General features: G+C 43.4%; 1 protein-coding gene across 1 annotated transcript in view; it reads right to left on the bottom strand.

Annotated features, from left to right (window-relative positions):
* NOTCH2 (notch receptor 2) overlaps nucleotides 1–21,245 on the bottom strand; it is a 126,709-nt gene that overhangs the window by 63,609 nt on the left and 41,855 nt on the right. Inside the window, exons 3-4 of the mRNA XM_079761326.1 lie at nucleotides 9,775–10,034; nucleotides 6,323–6,658 (exon numbers count right to left, since the gene is read on the bottom strand). Of these exons, the coding sequence (XP_079617452.1) occupies nucleotides 6,323–6,658; nucleotides 9,775–10,034 (596 nt within the window). The remainder of the gene's footprint in view (nucleotides 1–6,322; nucleotides 6,659–9,774; nucleotides 10,035–21,245) is intronic.

The raw sequence follows: 21,245 nt of genomic DNA, 5'->3' as shown, positions 1-21,245 counted from the left end.
TTAAGACAGAATTTATGCTTTAAAAATAGAGACACAGAACTCCTTTTGGAAACAGCTAGCAAATTCTTGTAAGGAAGCCTACGCCACGGGGGTGGGTCAGGCTTATATGAATAAGTTACAGTGCAATCCACTTCTTAAAACTATATTTTAAGGTTTTAGGGGAAAGGGAAACAGACGAGTCTCGGACCTGTGTGTGGGATGGGTGTAGCAGACTTACAGAGAAGCTCCCATGACCGTACGAAAAGGAATCTACTGCTGAAAGCCAATTCACGTCCTTAAAAGGCCACAAGGAGAGAAATTAAACTTAGCAGGAACGTTTTAAGGCTGTGCTGTTATAAAACTGTGGGCCATGTAGCTGATAAATAATGACAGTGAGGGTGGGGAGCAGAAGAGAGTCGTTTGAACTTGTCACCCCATACAGAGAACAGCATCTCTCAAGAGAGCATCCGCAGCTTTCCATTTGCAGACGCCAGGAGGTGTGAGGGTGGAAAGGCTGGGTGGAGAGGCACAAAGAGGAGAGCACAAAGGGGAAGGTGAGATGGCTCGGCCAGGGTTCTCAGGCCAGGCTGAAAGTCCTCAGGAAAAGTGTGAGGAAAAACCCAGGGGTACCGGGAATGGTGGGGACAAAGGCAAAAAAAGGTAAAAGTCTACAAGTCTATCTCTCCCCCACGCCTGGGAAAAAGCCTGTCACAAAAGCAACTGGTCCCATTTTCTTAGCACACATCTCTCCTCCTCTGAATGAGCCCTGATAAACTCACTGACCCCCATGACTGGCCCATGGATCCCCCGGCCACTCCACCCACCCAGGCTGCGCCTCGCTTTGGGATTTCCCTAATGCTTTCCACTGTCCTTTCTAACTTTATCACCAAGGAAGCCACAGAAATGAATAAGGGGATTCAAAAGAAATAAAGTCAGTACATATTTTAACATTATATAATACTAGAGGCCCGGTGCATGAAATCCGTGCATAGGTAGAGTCCCTAGGCCTGGCCAAAAATCAGGGCCGATCAGGTTCCCGCCTCCCCACCTCCTCCTTTCCTCGCTCCCTCAGTGCCCCGCCACCGCTGGTTGTCTGCCATGTTCTGTGCTGCCTCATGGTGGTCAGCACATGTCATAGCGAGCGATTGAACTGCCAGTCTCCCCCGTCTAACTCCTGAGGGGCCAATTTGCATATTAGCCTTTTATTATGTAAGATAGGAATTCTCTTCTCTACCACATTTCAGTTCACTGACTTGTCAAATATTGAGTCTCAATTTTGTACCAGGCACTAAGTTAGGTGCTGGGGAAAACGTTAAAACAAGAGTGTCTACTGGGAAAGATAACACAAATAATCTGCTGAAGGTACTCAGGTTGCCAAAAGTCTCTGGAGGGTCTCAATCCCCAGGGGGGCAGGGAACACAGAAGGCATTTCAGTGAAATAGGTGCCTTTGATGCATTATAAAGAATGAGTTCTAGCCCAGCTGGTGTGGCTCAGTGGTTGAGCATCAACCTATGAACCAGGAGGTCATAGTCTGCTTCCCAGTCAGGTCACGTGCCCAGGTTGCAGGCTCCATCCCCAGTGTGGGGTGTGCAGGAGGCAGCTGATCAATGATTCTCATCGTTGATGTTTCTATCTCTCTTTCCCTCTCCCTTCCACTCTGAAATCAATTGGAAAAAAAAAAGAAAAGAAAAAAAGAATGAGTTCTATATAAAAAGGTGGGTGTGTGTGGGGGGTGGCGGGGAGGTGACAGAAAGCTGAGGAGACAGCATGGGCAAAACCACTGAGCGAGCGTGGGAGAACAGGAAACACTTCCAGGAATATCGAGGAAAACTGGCCTCGGGGCCCGAGTCAAAGGAGCTGAAATACTGCGCCCTGAAAAGTGGCATGAGCAGACGTCTGCATCTGCTCCAGAGAAACCGGCCAGGATGTGACTACGGCGATGCCCAGGAGAACGTCACGTGCCTCTGCGAGAATGCGGGAGGAATTCTTGCCAACAGTTTTTAAGCTCAGCAACAACTGAGCAGACACAAAGCCACGAAATGTGTGTAAGCTTATTTCGATGATATGGGGATATGACACATAATCGCCCTGTGAAGTATAGGGGTGGCTTACAAAGGGAGACATGTTCATTGATTGGAGAGGACAGATCAGACAGCTTTTTATGAAGTTAAAAAAAAAAAGCCACAGAGGAATAAAAAGGTGTGGGAGAGAAAGACAAGGGGAAAGAACCTTGAGGACTGTTCAATCCAGCTGTCAGCTCACAAGGCCCAGCCAGGAGGTTCAAACAACCCGCTGCTGACTACCTGTGTGACTTTTTAAAATGTCCACAAACACCAAACCAGCCTAACTCATTCTCTCCCCCGTAGTTGGCCCTAACCCCAAAATACTGGGAGTCAATGATTCAATAATTTATTTTCCATTTTGTTCTTATGTTAAAATTATTCTGGCAAAGTGCCCCTCCTCAGGGCATCTACTAAATACCTGATGAAGATTTGGATGAACGGTTGCTGATCCAAGGAGAAGACGAACTGTGGTTCCTTGGTTTACATCTATTAGTTCCCTCTTGAATATATTATTTTTCCTTCCCTCTACAGAGAAATACTTCTTTGTCACACAAGATGAGTCATTTCTGCAGTTTTAGTTCTCCCCCCAGGAGTCTTACAATAATACCAAAACCAACTCACTGAAACAATAGTGCCCTTTGCAGGCAAGAACTATAATTAAACCATTCCAATATAATCACTAACTTATGTGGGGTTCACTGACTTTCAGAGTGAAGAACACTCTAAACTTCTTCTTCTCCAGAGTTAGAGAACCCAAGAATAAAAGGAGGAGCCAAACGAAGTCTAAGATGCAAAATACTGGAAAGAAAACGGTAAGACCAGCCCTAACCGGTTTGGCTCAGAGGATAAGCGCCGGCCTGCGGACTCAGGGGTCCCGGGTTCGATTCCGATCAAGGGCATGTACCTTGGTTGTGGGCACATCCCTGGTGGGGAGTGTGCAGGAGGCAGCTGATCGATGTTTCTCTCTCATCGATGTTTCTAACTCTCTATCCCTCTCCCTTCCTCTGTAAAAAAAAATAAATAAAATCAATAAAACATTAAAAAAAAGAAAAGAAAATGGTAAGACCAAAGTTACATGCCCAATACTGTGATGTTATACTGAACTCAGGAAGTAGCTGTGTGCCTGTTATGTACCTGGCACTGTTTTTAGGTGTTTGGGATGCATCGCTAACAAAAACAAAAACCTTAGCTTTCACTCTGGAGAGGGGAGGAGGGAGCAGAATTTGGAAAAAGCAGACAATAAACAATAGACATACGAAGTAAACTACATACTGCATATTATACAGTCAGAAGATGCTAAGTGTTATAGAAAAAGAAAAGAAAAAAGTAGACCAGGGCCAGTAATGGAGGGGACTTGGGGGAGGGTTACCATTTGAAATTGGTGATCAGGGGAGGCCTCCATTGGATGTGCAAAGATGTGAGCTGGGCCGGGAGCAGCCACCTGGGAGTCACGGGATCCCTTCACAAGCTGCTCTGCCTCCTGCTGACTTGGTTTCCCCCCCGTTTTAGAAGTGAAATATTTATTTACATTGAGATAGTGATTATTATTTTAAGTCACGTTTTAGTCATTTAGAGTAATGTGGAGGGCAAGGAAGGGAAGGGCAAGGAGAATGGTATTGCATTTATAAAAAAAACACACAACACCTTTCTAAAAGAAAATGATCTTCCAGGCACTATTTCCTATGTGGAAATAAAGCTAATATTTTCTATACTCCACCTGGGACATAAAAACAATGAATGTAAAATCTTACAAACTGTGTAAATACCTATTTATTCACAGTGTTACTGCATCATCTATTGTTTTGCCTTCATTTTTAACTTCCTTCTATACATCGTCCAAGCTGATGTCATCTGTTTTATCGATCATGGGATCCTGAAGGCAAGAACTAGTCTACCTGACTATTTTTAAATGTCTGCAAGATGTCGTACATAGGCTGACACGTGACAAATACTAGTCATTCATAACTAGAGGTATCTCTTTTTTCTTATAACATGAACCTACTTTCCTTTTTAACTCGAATGCCTCAAAGCATTTAACAAAAGTTTCATACATATTCTAAGCACCATCAGGGGGAGACGAGCAGTGTGGGGTGCTGCAGCCAGATGCAAAAGTGCAGGCTTCGGAAAGAGCCTACCTGGGTCGCAGGACTCAGCCTGACCACGTGTCAGCTGTGCACCTTTGGGTAAGTCACTTGACCTCTCCAAACTTGCATTACTTCACCTGGGAAAACTGGAGAAATAGTACCTGTCCCCAAGGTTTTGTGTAAATGAGCTAATGGATGCAGAAGAACCTGGCACAGTGCCTGACCCATAAAAGGCATTCAATAAATGTTACTTTTCTCTTCGCCAAATCTCCCCCACCTCCCGCATCCCCAACACCCCCCTACACCCCCACACACACTTCATCAGTGAGTAAATAAACGTCTTGCTTTAATCGACAAGCAGTGCGTAAGAGAGAGCCAAGTTCTCCTCACTCCATCCCCCTGGCCCTGGCAGCCTCTCGGTGGTGGAATCCCTGGTTATTTCCTTTCTCAAGGAGGAGATACTATTCTGGTTTGACAGATCCTTTCCTGGACACACTCGCAGAATTCCCTAAGGTTCTTATCGTGGCTAATGGATAACAATGCAGAGACTATGGGAGTGAGTAATCACTCTCTCCTGGCTAAAAACTTCCTTTATTGACTTCTCGAACTTCCCGTCAGCATTTTGCTGCCAAGTCACCCTCTGGTTCTAGGCAACTATTAAAAGCAATTCTCTTGAAGCTGAAAAACACATTTAGCCTCCGACAATAAATCACACTAACCTCAATTACTAGCCACTTACACGAGCAGACTATTAGGACATTCGACTATTGGAATATTTATAAAATTAAATTGTTTACATGCCTATTTTCTCCCTTAACCCCTACAATAAGAACAGGCGTGAAGAAAGTGTCTTTCCATTGTGCTTTATACAAGATGATGAAGATGATAGTAGTATTATGTCAATAAAAGTTTATTTAGTGTCTGCAATGATAGCATTGTCTAGTCTTCATTGAAAGAGAAACTGAAAGCAAGGCAATAGCAGCTTACTCTGGGGGTTTACAGTGAAATAGTGAAAGTTTGCTATCACGTGGCCGTGTCTTGTATCATTGTATCCCAAGCACACAGCACAGTGCCTAGAACATAGCTGGCGGTCAATACATTTTTACTGAGTGACATGAGTAAGTTACCATTTGATTTTATCATGGGGACCAACATATGACCTTTAGTCCCCCAAAGATAAAACACATAATCCCATTGCATGGGAACTGTGTCCTCAGCACCGGAATCTAAGACCCCCCATTCCCAAAGAGTAGTGAGACCAACTTCTTGAGGCAATTCTGCTTACTTTGCACATTACTCTCCCCTACAGTTTTCCTTCTTTTGTTTTTGTCCTAAGGATATTTGTATAAAAACAGAATCTTTGTTGCTTAGTAATTCATCTGCTCCAGCTGCGTGTGTTCTGTTCCCAATCAAGATTCTCGGTTTTCAGCCTCCTCATCATTTTTATAAGGAGTTTAGTGAATTGGCCAGCTCGCTGCTTTCTCCACCTCTGCGGAACGCTGGGCCCCACGCTCCCATGCACTGCTCCTCTTTCTGTTTCTGTCTTGAGGTTATGCAGGATTGTGTCACATATAATCTATCCGCGCTCATCATAAAGTGCTCGTTGATGAACAGAGCACCACGCCCCCACCCCAGTTCCCAAATTCTCTAGCTTCGAGCCAGGGCAGGGTTACCCCAAAGTCAGAGACGGGGAGAGAGTTCTAAGGGCCAGTAGCCAGGGAAAATCACAAAAGCGTGGATGGGAAAATATTTTTTTTTTAGAGGTAAAAGCAAATAGGAAACTTGATCACCTATTATGGTTAATTCAGTTTAAAGCACTTCATTAATCACACCTATTTTTCAGTGTCTAATTCTCTTGTGTGCCTTTCCATTCCATAGACTTGTCTATACCTTTCCCACAGCTGTTTCTCCCATTTCTTACCGTTTCTCCAAAAAGGACAATAAACAATTTCCTAGCCACATATCATCATAAACCCTGACATGTGAGATTACCCCCTGCTCAGTTTACACACCACATGGGGCCCATAAAAACTCCTCCCTCACCAGTAACCCACCTCACACCAAATTTTCACTTCCCCTTTCCCTGCTGGGAAGGATACTTCCTACAGGAGCGACCCAGCCACACCCACCACCCACCACCCCCTTCTGTGCAGCAGGTGCATCTCCCAGTCCCAGGACACCGGGGGACTCCTCACCTGGAAGGCAGTTGCACTCAAAAGTGAAGTCGCCGGTCTGCCGGCAGGTGCCTCCATTGACACAGGGCGAGGGTGCACATGGCACATAGGGGCTGTCGCAGTGCTGGCCGGTGAAGCCCTGGGGGCACTGGCACTGATAGGAGCCCGGGAGGTTGAGGCAGGTGCCACCGTGCTGGCACTGTCCTGGAATGTCACACTCGTTGATGTCAGTCTCACATTTCTGCCCTGTGAAGCCTGGCAGGCATTTGCAGGAGAACTGGTTGGCCACGGTGGTACAGGTACTTCCATTTGCACAGGGATGAGACAGGCAGGCATCCGTCCATTGGCACAGCTTACCTGGAAGAAGGGGAACAGAGCTCAGTACTGCCCACGGGAATGGGGGTCGGCCCCATCCTCCACACACCACACCTTCCACCGAATAGGTGACACCAGGGGGTTACTGCATAGAGAATCCCTCAGCTCTTTGAATGAATAAAATGTATTGATATCTTCCACAATCTATAATTACTAAATAGACCTCTTGGAAGAGATAAACAAGTCAACAGTACTTCTTTTTCCTTTAAACACAACACACATGCACACATGTTCTGGGCAACATTTTACTAAATGTGGTCTGGCTATCAATGTTGCTTGATGTGTTTGAAGAGGATGAAGAATCTCTGACTCCTTGTATATGAAAACTAGACAAAACCAGAAGCTGTCATGAGACTAAGAGTCTAGAAAGGTAACTCTTGTGCACTCTCTCAGGTAGGAAAGCCGCAGGAGAAGCAGGAAGGCTGCCGTGTGCTGGACACTAAGGCATGACTCCAAGAAGCAAAGCAGAGAGAGGTAGAAAGAGGGAAAAACACTCCCATCTACTAATAAATTTGGTATTCATGTGGCTTTTTGTTGTCACTAGCTTAAGCTTTTTTAAAAACCAACAACAAAAGATGTGAGAACCCCCTGAATTTGTAACACTCCAAGTGGTTGTCAAAGTAAACATCCAAGTCTTTGACCCCCATAGGGAAGCAAATGGGGTCATAACAGCTTTTCTAAAAGAGAGGTGACACGTGAGCACACAGAAGTGCTCTCTGCCCATCACGGGATATAAATCAAAGGGGACAGTGCAATAAAAATGTGGGCACAACACATGTATCTCAGGGTGCTAAGCAGAGAGAAAATGCAAAAGCTGCTGCTTTTCTTCCTACTTTTTCTTCATCCCACTGAGAGACGTTTACCTACAGGGGAGAGGAGGTTAAAATGGTTCCTTCTCACAACCATGTGTACCAAGTGTTTGCCCACAAATGAAATAGAAGGGTCCCTGAACTTCGTTTCCCATCAATGTGACGTACTAGGGGCATTAACTTCCTGCCTCTGTTTCTTCCTCTAAGAGTGGAGATTAGCTAATAAAGTCTGACTAGGAAGGGTATAGGGCCATTACAAAACCAAAAGGGTGAACTTGACCTGTGACAGACAAAAGTGGCAGATGTGCAAAGATGACCAGAACCCTGCAGAACACCAAGGAGAAATCCTTTTAATGACAAAGGAAGGTGTTTTAATTTGGGGGTCATTTCAGAGTAACATTTAAATGATAAAGAAGGCATTACTGCCTTGGCCAGGTGGCTCCTGGTTGGAGTGTTGTCCTGTACACCACTTGAATTCTCTCCTTTGTTTGTGGCCTGAGAGACGCTTTTTGTCATGCTGACGAATCGGCATGAAAGGGTTGCCAGGTCTAGAAGGGAAGTTTTGTTCAACAACTGAGACATTTTGTTCCCTGAACAACTTGGTCGGAACTGAATTGTTCAAGATGGGAGATGTTCAAGAACTGAGAGGTTTCACCGTATTCTCTTAACCACCAGATCTCTTCAGTGACTCTTGGCATCAATGCTATCGCAGTCATGATGGAAATAATGGATCATCCCAACCATTTTATCCCCTTACCAACACCCTTTCATGAAAAATCAATAGACCAAGAATTCCAAACTAACTGATCTAGTCTAGTTTTCTGAGTATGTTTTTCATTTTTTGCTTATTAGACTTACCGAATCATTGGTGTTGTCGGGGACAAAATGGTTCTCCTTTTCTCATCTAACTTAATAAACACTTATGGTTCATTTTGAATAAAGCTCAGACCTACCTTTGAAGAACCCATAATCTAGTCAGATGAGAGACATGTAAGAAATTAATTACAATATATATAAAATAATAGAACATAGAGACAAACTGCCTAAAGGACTCAGGAAAAGGCCAGGAAGACAGAGTTTTAAATAACATTGGGCAATCGCCAATTATAGAAAAGGGCATTCCCGGCAAGGGGGTGTGCAACAGCATGGAAGCAATAGGAAGTATGACATTTTCAGGAAATGATGAGAATGATGGCGTGACTAAAGCTACATGCTTGCAGGGAGGCGAGGCTATAAAAAGATGTAAGGTCTAGACTGTGAAGGGCGATGGGGACCAAGTGAAAGTGTCTGCAGCTTACCCTGTGGATGATAGGGACTCACTAGGCATTGTACTCAGGGGACTTTATGAGTGGATTTGCATTTATAATGAAAGGCATGGCAATGTGACCGGTGCACAAGATGGGGAGATGATAAAGGCAAGGAGACCAGTTAGGAAATGACTGTGGGAGTCCAGGTGGGACATGACAGGGACCTCAATTGCAGAGTAGGAGAGCAATGGAGAGGGAATAGACAGATGAGAGGGAATTCAGAGGGTGGACTGAGTGACTGAGTCTAAGGGAGATAAGGGCCAGGGAGAGGGAGTTTCTAGCTTGAAGTACTTGGAATGTACCACAATTTATATCAACATGTTGAGTTTGAGGTACCTGTTGAATTTCCAAGGATAATATGCAATACATAGTTAGAAATATGAGTCTGAATGTCAGGGTCAGGGTGGAGCAAAAAAGATGACTACCAGAGTCATCAGCAAGTGATGAAGATGAAGATGAAGACAAGAACAGTTAAAGCCATCAGAGACAGAGAGTACCCGGGGAGAGCTGCAGTAAGACTTAAAAGAGGCCTCAAAACAGAATTCCAAGGAACACAAAAATGCAATGGATGAGGACAAAGCAATGCAGAAGCAAAGGGAATAATCAGAGTTCAGAAAGTCAAAACAGCTAATGTCCTGAATGTCTAGGGATAGGAGATTTCAAGATGCAAGTAATTAATAGCATGAACAGCTTTTCTGCCGGCAATAGTGAGGGGAATCTGGTCCCCAATTCTGACAGGTATACTTTAAACAATCAAATGCTTCTGAGTATTTCTTTCTCTTTCTCCTCTCTTAAAATTCTCAAAAAAAAAAAAAAAAAAAGAAGCTAAAAATAGTTGTCCAGAACATTCCAGTTCCTTACCATAATGGTAAGTATGTACCAAGTTGGCGGACCTTAAGAGCCAGATGTCAAGAGCTAAAAGATGCTAAATAAAGACACACACTGAGAATAGGAGAGTTTGGGCCTGAGTCCCACCGGATACCTGTAAAGCCAACTTGGCAGGTGCACTCATAATCATCCTGGCTGAGCACATGGCAGGTGCCTCCATTCAGACAGGAAGGAGCTGCATAGCAGGGGTGAGTGGTCGAGTACTGGCAGTCCTCGCCCGTGAACCCCGGAGCACACTGGCATGTGGCTTTCCCCAACATGGCCTGGACCACACATGTCCCACCATTCTGGCAGCGGTTCTTCCCACAGGGGTCTCGATGTTGACAATATTCTCCCAAGAAGCCCTCTGGACATCTGTGTGGAAAAGAGAGTAGTCCATGAAAACACTTGACTTCTTACAGATAAAAAAACTTACAAGATCATGCATTCCAGTCAAGAAAACACTAGATTGAGAATGCAAAGGCCTGAAGACGCAACCGCAAAACTGCCTTGACTTAGGAGAAGTGCTTAGAAAAGCTAATCACACGTTCCCATGTCCTTCTGAGTCTAGGCTGGTGACAGAATACTAGGTGGTGATTCAGCGTGGTCTGCCGTGGCCAGTCAACAGGATTCTTATTTAAAGCAAATTACAACCAGAGATTGTTTTCCATGTACATACAGACTGGTATGGTGTAATAGCACCTTTTTATGCAGCATTGTTGATACTTGTCTGTTTAAATTCCTCTCCTATTTAAAATATATAAAATACTGGACTTCCAGTCAAGATGGTGGCATAAATACAGTACCCATCCTCCCACAACCACACCAAAATTACAACTAAACTACAGAACAAACATCTTTCAGAACCACCTGAAATCTAGCTGAACGGAAGTCCCACAAGTAGGGATTTAAAGAAGAAGCCATATCGAGACTGGTAGTGGGAATTTAATAAGTGTTGAAATTATTATTCCTGCCACCAAGAGTACAGACTCTAGAACCAGACCACCTCTATTTCAGTCCCAGTTCCCCATTTATGCGATGAGTGATCTTGAGCAAGTTACTAAACCCTCTTTGTTATAAAATGGATTTAATAATCATGCCTACCTCATCGGACTCTTCAATAACTATAAAGCATTTAGAATGATATCAGTACATAGTAAAACACCATGCATTTATTACGTAAAATAAAATCACAGGCTCACTACTTCAACTAGAGAACAGTCTTCAGTGTGGGCAGATCCCATTGTCAGAAAGCTCTTTCTTCCTGATATCTTAAAACTCTGCCTCCCTCCTTGGTATATACCCAAGGTAGCTGAAAATATGAGAAGTCCATACAACAATTTGTAAAGACATTCGTATCAGTACTGTTCACAATACCAAAAAGTAGAAGCAATCCAAAAGTCCATAGCTGATGAGTGGATAAATAAAATGTGGTATATCCCAACAATGGAATATCATGTGGCCATGAAAATGAATAAAGATCCGATACATGCTATGACCTGGATAAACCTTGAAAACATCATGCTACGTAAAATAAGCTAGACACAAAGGCCACAGATTGTATGATTTCATTTTTATGAAATGTCCAGAATAGGCAAATGCATAGAGATTTAAAAAATAGAGTAGTGCAGCCAGGAGCTGGGAAGAGGAGGAAATGGAGAATGATTACTAAGGACTAGAGAGTTTCTTGGGGTGGGAGAGGAGTTAATGAAAATATTAAGCAATTAGATCATGGTAATGGTTACACATAACTGTGACTATACTATTAAAAGACTAAATTTAATAGTATGTAAAATTTATCTTTTATGTTCCTTTAAATTCTGCCTCCCTACAATTTCCACCTATTGGTTATCCCTGTCCTCTAGAACAAAAAGGAACAAACCTCTGCTCTCTTACAGAAGCCCTTCAAGAACCCAAAGACAGTTATGTCGACCCTTTGCTTTATTTTTTTCCAGGATTCATTGGTTTGGCCTATTCCTCAGTATACAATTATTTCTGGCTCATCCGGCATGGCTCAGCACTTGAGTATCGACCTATGAACCAGGAGGTCATGGTTCGATTCCTTGTCAGGACACATGCCCAGGTTGTAGAGGTAGCTGATCAATGATTCTCTCTCCTCATTGATGCTTCTATCTCTCTCTCCCTCTCCCTTCCTCTCTGAAATCAATAAAAACATATTAATTATAAATAAAATTATTTCTGGACTTCCTCACTATTTTAGTAGCTCTTCCATGCTTAAGATAACAATAGTAATAATGATAGTCACCAACATTTTTTAAGCACTTACTATGTATTATGTATTTGCTAAGCATTTTACAGCTTTTATTACTCCTTATAAGAGTAACTTATATTATGATCTGCACTCTGTATGGGAGGACCTTGAAGCTTAGAAAGATTAAGCTAGTGGGTAGCAGAGGCATCAGACCTATCCTGCTCCCCCAACGGGATGATTCTAGTTCATCCAAAACCTCTTTAAAGTGTGGGGCCCAAAATGGGAAAAACAAACAAACAAAGAAAAAACATAACACATATGTTCTTTCTGGAATAGCACAGAGCTGGATCATCACCTTCTGGACACGATGTTTCCACTACTGCAGCCTAACACTGTGTTCACTTTTTTTAAAGCCACAAAATACTATTATGTGCTCCCAGATGATTTTCCCCCCACACGAACTACTTTTATAACACATTTCTTTATCCTTTATTTGTACAACATGTTTAACCCAAACTTTAGCCTATTATTTGTTCCTTTTAAATTCACCATGCTGAACCTTTTCTCCAAGTTTTCTTGATTGAGATGCCTTACCCTTCACAACTAGCATTAGTGCCCAGCCCTTCAAATCCAAGTCCCTTAGCATCTGCGACCTGCTGCTCTGCTCCACTCCTACCAGCTGCCTTCCTGCTCAGCAGTCCGTAATACGAACTCTCCGGATTACTTCCACACTCTTGTATACTGTTTCCTATATAAAAATCATCTTTCTACTTTACAGTGAGAAACCTCATCTTTTCCCTTCTGTGATGTCTAATTTATGCTCCTTTCTTCCATCTTTGCTCCAAAGATCTGCTCCAAACCGATGTCCTCCATTTAGCCTCTTCCAAACCATCCTACCCATCTCTGACCCCTCTGACAGCAGATGCAGTGCCGTGCTATGCACTACATGATTTGTACCGGGTGGCTCTTCTTCAACCCACTGCCATGTCTTTCCTGTGCCTCTGTCAAACTCCCATCTGATGCTCTGTGTGAGGCGGAGGGAGAGGAAGGGCATGTCTAGAGACCGTGGTGCAGGTGCCTCGTATACTTATGTACCATTAGGCAACTGATTCCTATGAACCAGGCAGTCATGGTTTGATTCCCAGTCAACCCGGTTGGGGCATATGCCTGGGTTGCAGGCTTGAGCCCAGTGTGGGGTGTGCAGGAGGCAGCCGATCAATGATTCTCTCTCATCATTGATGTTTCTAGCTCTCCCTCTCCCTTCTTCTCTGAAATCAATAAAAATATTTTTAAAAAATATTTTTTAAAAAGCAGCTTACATTTCATATGATGGATAAAGTCAGTTTTCCAATCAAGTCTGCTAAAAAATTCCCTTCCAACCCCATACTGCTCTGCCTGGTAGAACACAGGCCAACTCAACCCTAAGAATCATCCTGAGGTACAAGATTAGTCCTCAGTCCCCAGGAGGCGTGGCAGAATTATGGACATGGACGGAAAGGGGAGAACTGGGTAAGGGAGACGGCTAGAAATAAAGGGCCCGTGTTTCCTAAGGCAGGAGACCTTTCACCTCTGCAAATCCCTGTTCAACTGTAATACAAGTACACACATACCCCGTTAATCTGAGTGGGGATTAAGACTCGGCCTGAAAACAAGGGCTTGAATACCTCTCTTCTTGAGGTGGCTCAAGCTGCGTGTGGGTAGAGGCTGAAAACATGGTCAATCATGCATGTTCCCTCACAAATCTACAGTTCTTCTGCGCTAACCCAGGAGCGCTTTCTCGAAAATGGCCTACATCTTGAATACAGGTCTATGTAAAATATATTTCTAAAATATAACCCAATAAATCTAACAGCTGCCTTTTGTTCCCAAAACGGTTCGAGCGCCTGCCTCTTGGAGGGAACAGATCGCTTAGTTTAGTGGTTCTCTCGGCGACACCCTCCCATTCTGTCCCCCCTTCTCCAGCTCAGGAACTCTGGAAGAGCCCAGTCCACAGAGGAGGCTGGGAATACAGGGAGAGTTGGGAGAGGGGAGCTGGTTTTCCTGTAAAATAATTCCCAAAACTGACCTGAATGCCTATCAGGTCCATGCAGGAGGTCATGGTTTGATTCCCCATCAGGGCACATGCCTGGCTTGCGGGCTCCATCCCCAGCGTGGGGTGTGCAGGAGACAGCCAATCAATGATTCTCTCTCATCACTGATGTTTCTATCTCTCTCCCCCTCTCCCTTCCTCTCTGAAATCAGTAAAAAAAATTTTTTTTTTAAAAAAAGAGGTGCACTCTATCACTGTTACTGTTCAAACACACACATGAGGAATGAAGTGAAGGGGAGGGAGAGAGGAAGGGAGGAAGGAGAGAAGGGAGGGAGGGAGGGAGAAAAACAAGGGACTCCGCCTAATGGAACCAGAAGACTTTCCAATGGAAAGGATGCCCACGCAGCCCCCCTCGGTCAAACAGATGAGAACCAGACCCCGGCTCTCACATGTCACCCGCAGCCTGGATTCGTTTACATGTAGCCACTTTACAGATTTCAACGGCCCTGGGATTTGAATAGCAAGTCCAAGCTCTCTGGCAGTGGCTGCGGCTCGGAATCAGTCTCCCTAGTAATGCAGGACAGAGAAATTTGTCCTTTCAAGTTTCCTGAGTGAATAGCCACTCGTCCAGAGAAAAGCTGAAAACACTGTAGCGGCATGTCAGCTCCAAGATGACCGACGTCTGAGCAGGAAATAAGCCCCTTTCCAAAGAAAAGCCAGTGTTCTCTGTCCTTGTTTTCTCCACCGAATGTTCTGTAGCAGCAGGCTGAGCCCACATTGCAGCCAGGGCTGTGCTGCAGCTTTGCCTTTAGCCTTTTTTTTTTTTTTTTTTTTTTTAAAGCGAGGATTTGGTCATTAAAAAAAATAAAACAACAAAGCAAAACCCTACTGCATACAAGGAGAAGAAAAAGAGAGGCGGGCTTTACAAAACAGCTATTTCAAAATCATGATTTTTTAAAAACTATACAGAATGTGGAACGGAGGGGAAAAAAATGTCTCATGTGGGTTGCGTCGGCCCTGCAGCTGCTCCTCATTAAAGATCCTCTTTACTCCCTCTGGGCTCGTTTCCAGCAGAAAATTCTTTACACAGAACTCTGCTTTCAACCCACTTTCTTCTTGCTCTGGGCCTCCTGGCCCCCCAATCCGCAGTGGCAGCGTGCCCTGGCTGAGCTCTAGCGGGGGGGAGCTGTTGTTAAGGTAAATGAGGTAAGGGCAGGAGGAAAAAAAAAATAACAAAACCCAGAAACCAAATTAAGCATTGGTCAGTAACAAAGGTCTGCAGTTTGAAAGGGCCCCAAATCAGCCTGTTCTTTTCTGAGACCATAATGCCAGCTTAGTTTCCTGCTCCCCCTGTTAAAGTAGATAAAAATAATTGCTAACAGCCAAGGCTAACTGTAACCAGTGAAAGTTGCTATTTAACATTTCATTCCCAAGGCTCTGGCTGCAAACTTCTAGATGCCTTAGAGCCTACAGAATCCAGTCTAAAGTCTCCGGCGGGCATTCCTGAGGCCCAACCCATGAGTCAAACCTCATATCCCCCTCCTCCCAGTACCTCCAAGTTTGACATCTCATCAGACTGTCAACTTGTTCATTCGGTAACTCCGTGTAAAGGTAACTAACTGGGTTATGCTAATTACTGACATTGTGTGTGTGGGTGGGGGGGGGGGGGGGCGGGGGAGGAAAAGAAACATATGCATGAAGATTCGAGTTCACTTCCTTCCTGGTGAAGAGGGAAGAAAAGGGAGAAGCTCTGTCATGTCGACTTCTTCCCTTTCTCACTCCCACTCACCCCCGCCTGCCCCTCCCCCCTCCGCCCCTGCCCCAAATACACTATAGCTTACTCAGCAAGAAGGAAAGACAAAAAGAACTAAAAACAGTCTTCGAGTATAGAGTTAGGACTGGTTACTGGGCTGATGTGTGGTAAAACACACTTTCCAGGGCTTTGCTGGTTGGATGTAAAGGAAACAAAGACAAATATACCCTCAATACGCTCGCGCTCTCTCTCTCTCTTACTTTTGTATGCATATGCACACACACACAACTTTTTAAGCACAACTAATAAACACTACCCAATACTGCAGGACAGCCCATTTTTCTACTATGTAAATTCGGCTTCCGGAACAAACATTTCTGCTTTTCTTGTAGAGGTATTTCAGAAAATGTTAATCTTGGTTCCCACATTAGGCTGAATACTTCCAAATTAAAAGTTTCCCACAGGAAAAGAATTTCACGGGGAATTGTGAGGCTGGGAATCATCTGAAACACCACCCCACTTGGTGTCCCTGTGTTCAGCTTTTTCACCTCCCCCCACCCCCATCTGGATGAAGCAGTAAACACACGCTGATTTTAGTAAATCCAAACCCAGAAGAAGCTGCAGTGATATAAGCTTTAAAGCTGTTAATTCACAGCGTCATTCATCTTCATCAGAAACTGTGAAATCAGTCACCACTGCAATGGGAAACCATGCTTTATTTACACAAGAATTTGCACATGCCCTTATCTTCCAGTTTATAGTCTGCGCTCATTTATCAGAACTCAAAAGCTGAACTGAGCACCCAGTCTCTTCCATCATCACTGGGAAGATTGGGCAAGGGCACACACACGTGCTGAAAGCCTTGTGTTGCTGTTATAACAGAAGGTGGTCTTCCAGCACACAATCAGTATCTTACCACATTTCACTGCTCTGAACCGTGAGGGGGAAAGAAACGTCTACTTGTGATTAAAACATGGCAAACATACTCCAACCACACGAGTTTACAAAAAGCACCCTTCACAGTAATAGGCAAAAATGAATGAATGAAGCCAGTTGTTCCCAAGCTATGCACTGTACAGTTATGGTACACACTGCAGTCTCTTATGGAATCTGAGCTGCTGATAAATTTCACAAGGCTAAAAATGACTGATGAGTGCGTAAAGCATGGTCTGGGAAGAGATGCACCAAATTTAAAATTGCAGGGAATTGACTACTTCATTAAGTTCATGGAGGACCTTTTTCATTCAGGTATCATTTATATATATCCTCTCAATACATAAATGCCTGTCTTGCTTCCCCAGCTCATGATGCTTAACATTTAGGAAAGAATAGGTGATAGCCCATAATTAGAGTCTGCGTCTGTGGAGACTAATTATGAACTCTGAGAGTCAGTGTCAGCCTTTGCCTGGAAGGAAATGAGTCAACTTTTCATTAGTAATCAAGTCTGTCCGTTTTTTAAGTGACCCAGAAATTGAAGGCTGTAAGTTTTAACAATATGTGATAATTAGACATCACAATCATTATATACAAATAGGACTAAAGCACAAAAATTAAAGTCGAAGAGGTTCTTGAGGTTCTTTTCAGGATGACTGAGTTTTCAGAAGGGGCGAGTTGCCCAGTAAAATAATTCCTCAAGGAGATGTGTCCGGCTTACACAACAGGAACCAGCATTTCAAAATCTTAAAGGGACAGGTGATTAAATGGCTAAGGCTCTACATGGTCTAGGCAAGAGAATCATAACCAGTATCAAATGTTTTCCATACAGTAGAGGCAACCCTGGTTTTTTCTGGATAACTGAGGGTTTTGGATATGTACTATATAATCAGAGGAAACAAGCAGTAAAAGACATTAGCTAATTTGGGGTGACCAAAGATTTGGCTAACAGATGCTTACTCTCTCTGGATCCCTGGACTGGACTGGACCAGGCCAGGGATATGCTGGACAGAAGAGACTTAAAGTTGGGATGCTTGAACTCCCAGTTAAGACAATGCACTAGGTTGTGTATGAAAACTGACCCTGTCCTTAGTGTTTCTGCTTCTCCATCACTCCTCCTACCCCAGCCCATTCTTCTTCGTGCCTCAGAGATGCTTGAGTTCTGATTGTAAACGGTGTCCACAAGCCTACCTGGCTGCTCTGTGCTGGAAGCAGAACAAGAGTCAACAGTCAAGTCCAAAAAGGTCTGAGAGGGAGGCAGGAGGTGGTGGTTACTCCAGCTGCCCTCTCCTCCGGCTCCCAGGTCTTCCCCTCATCCCTCACTCCAGACATTCTGTCCTCAAGCCCTCCAGCCAACATGTACTAAAGGAATGAGTTTTTAATCACTTGTCTGTCACTATGAAACCAGATTAATCCACCTACTGGTTTCGTAAACCTCACTCAACCTGAAGTATAGAAAGAGAGGGCAACCAAGATGTAGAAAAGTTTTAAAACTATGTCATTAAGAAGTAAATGATGAAGATATTGGTAATGATTTTTCCAGGAAATGATAGCCCTTCCACTTCCATCATTCTCCCTACCCACCTCCTAAAGCAGTGATGGCGAACCTATGACACGCGTGTCAGCACTGACACGCGTAGCCATTTCTGATGACACGCAGCCGCATGCCGAGGATGAAACATTTGCTGCTCCTGAGGATGAAACATTTGCGAAATAATGTTTTTTCCTCAAAGTGACACACTACCCGAGTTATGCTCAGTTTTTTGGCGAAGTTTGACACACCAAGCTCAAAAGGTTGCCCATCACTGTCCTAAAGCATCATCAGTATTTTCAGATTTTTAACTAAGTTACCCACTAAAACCCCTCTGATTTTACTAGTAGTCTTCTGACCCCTTGCTCCCTTGTCTGAATCGCCATAGCTAACATCGGTGCTACTATATTGGGCAATTACAGATGGATTTTATTTCATACATACATGTATGCCTCATCTCCCCAACAAGAAGGCAGGATGTCAGGGGACTGCCACCATGTCATATGCCAGAGAAACACAACATTCGCCATCAGACACTGCAAAGTATGTGTACTTGTGACAAGGAAGTCAGACAGCTCAGGCCTCTTGGGTTTCCTGTCTCTTCACAATCCCCACTACAGTGCTCAATCATAGTGGCTAGCTCAATAAATACCACTGTGGTGAAAATTAAACATTTCTTTGAAGAGTTATAGGTTGAATGTTTGTGTGTGTGCCCCACCCCAATTCATATGTTGAATCCTAATCCCAATGTGATGGTATTTGGAGGTGGAGCCTTTAGGAAGTTTAGGTAGATGAAGCCATGAGGGTGGGGTGCTCACTGTGGGATTAGTGCCCTTATAAATAGATGAGGGGACCAGAACTTCCTCTCCCCACCATGTGAGGGTATAGCGAGAAGGCGGCAGACATCTGCAAACCAGGAAGAAGGTCCTCACAGAGAACTAGCACCTTGTCTGATCAAGTCAGCCGGCACCTTAATCTTGGACTTCCCAGGCTCCAGAACTGTGAGAAATAAATGTCTGTCATTTAAGCCACCCAGTCTGTGGTTGTAGCAACCAGAGATAACTAAGATAAAGAGAGAGGATCCTGCAGTTCTTCAGACTCTATCTAACCTTCAGTGTTCAGGATACAAGTTTATAGGTATAGAAACTGTGAGAAAGTGGCCAAATCTATATAGATTCAGTACCCTAAATGCTACTGTTCTACATAGCTCCTAGCCAGGTTATTTTCTCATTAACACCTACCTTCTCCTCAGAATTATATGAAGAAGAAAATTGGATATAATATTCCACTAAGGAATACCACTTGTCACTTAAATAATACGCTTATTCGTCTTTGCTTTTACTTTTCTTTTATAAAGGCCTTTTCATAAAGATCCAAGTAGGACACTGTTTAGGAGAGGAATGTTTTAAACAGAATATAATTGCTGCAATAAGGGAAGGCTGAAGGCATCAGTATAAGAGTCAATAACACCTACTTGGACCCATAGAACAGTGCTGGTGAAGATTACTGACGATGGCTAAATGTAGAGAACTCTGGGGAGCCCAGAGGCACTAATATACCTTAACTTAAGGTGTAAAGTAAAAAATAACTAAGACAAATATGAAAATAAAATACGCACATAATACACACACAGTGGGGGTGAAGGAGGCACTAAAGTTCATTCCCAGCTACAAAGTTCCTTAGGTGCAGGATGTTGAAAAGAGGCTTAATGAAAACCTCCATCACACGCTCACATTTATGGTAGCTTAACAAAGAAAACAGCACTTGGAAATGTCTTGATAATTACATTTTTATCACATTCTAAGATCCCCACCCCATGCATTCAATCTGGCGAGTCTTGATGAAAGACGGATAGCCAAAATTTAAAATGAAGGATTTAATTAAGCTACTTCAGATCCTGAAAGAGAAATATTTCTCATCCTGCTTAGTCACAAGAAAAAAGGGGGCAAAGAATTCCTACATGAAATTAAGGGTGCTGACATGCCACTAGGAAACAGTAAGAAAGAAACTTTACATAGGATTATGGTTAACCTGGGGACTGTGTTGAAAGAAGTCTAGCTAAACTCACATCTATTCACGCCAGGTTTGCAGGACAAAATTAGTTGATTTAATTTACTGGCAGTTACCCAAGACAAGCAAACCATCTTCTCCAACTTTACCATCTAGCAATGATGTTTATGAAGGTTCCAACCCAAAGAATAAGAATTAGTTAAAAGCGTATGGGAATTCTGTTGTTATATATTGATAAGAAGCTGATAATCAAGACTTCTTTTATGAAAAATTCCTGAGGAACACTTAACATATTTGTTAAAGGATGTTTCAAGGATATGTGTTAATTAGAAGAATCGCTTGGGAATGGTACTGTTAGAGGACTGGACCACACTGCCTCAACAAGGACAGCCTTACAGGACACACATCTATACATCGGTAACTCACTGCGCAAATGGGAGGTGCTATGTTTAACAACTTGTGACTTTGTGGTGGCAGCAAGGTTTACCAGAAGTCATTTGAATCTGATCTGTCTCAATTTCACAGCTGCATAAAATCTGTCAGAACTTGCTCATCTTCCATTAGGAAAAAGAAGGGAGAAGTTTCAAGTTTTTCAATCTGGTTTTCTCGACTAAAAAGCATTTTAATTGCCAATATCCTGTATCCTCACCTTCAACCCTCTTCTTACATTTCATCTGCAGTAATTTCACTGAGATTTCCAGTCAAAGGTCACTTCTCAGAAATGCAGCATTAGCTGAGCCTGGCCCACATACACTCATGTAGCTACAAGCAGGTTCAACACCCCTAGTCTTCTCCAAGGGATAGAGAGAGAGCTGCGTAGGTCTACCTAATGCTACTGGCTCTATTTTAAAACCAGGAACTCTATACAGTAGAGTTTTAATCATATCCCCTATCTGGAAAATTACCTTTCATATTCTTTCAAATGTTCCACAAACCCTTTACAGAATGTGGTTTGTACTATCACTTTAAAATAGGTAATTCTGTCCCATTTTACTGATAGGCAAATTGAGACTCAGAGATATAGCACTTTGCTAAGAGGTCAGCTACTTAATTATGTGATCTTGGGCAAATTATTTAACCTTTCTGAGTTTCCATATACTCACTGGTAAAACAGAGAT

The sequence above is a fragment of the Cnephaeus nilssonii genome (genome assembly GCF_951640355.1).
Source record: "Cnephaeus nilssonii genome assembly, chromosome: 21".
NCBI classification, from domain to species: Eukaryota; Metazoa; Chordata; class Mammalia; order Chiroptera; family Vespertilionidae; genus Cnephaeus; species Cnephaeus nilssonii.
This window is presented reverse-complemented; position numbering and strand designations above follow the sequence as displayed.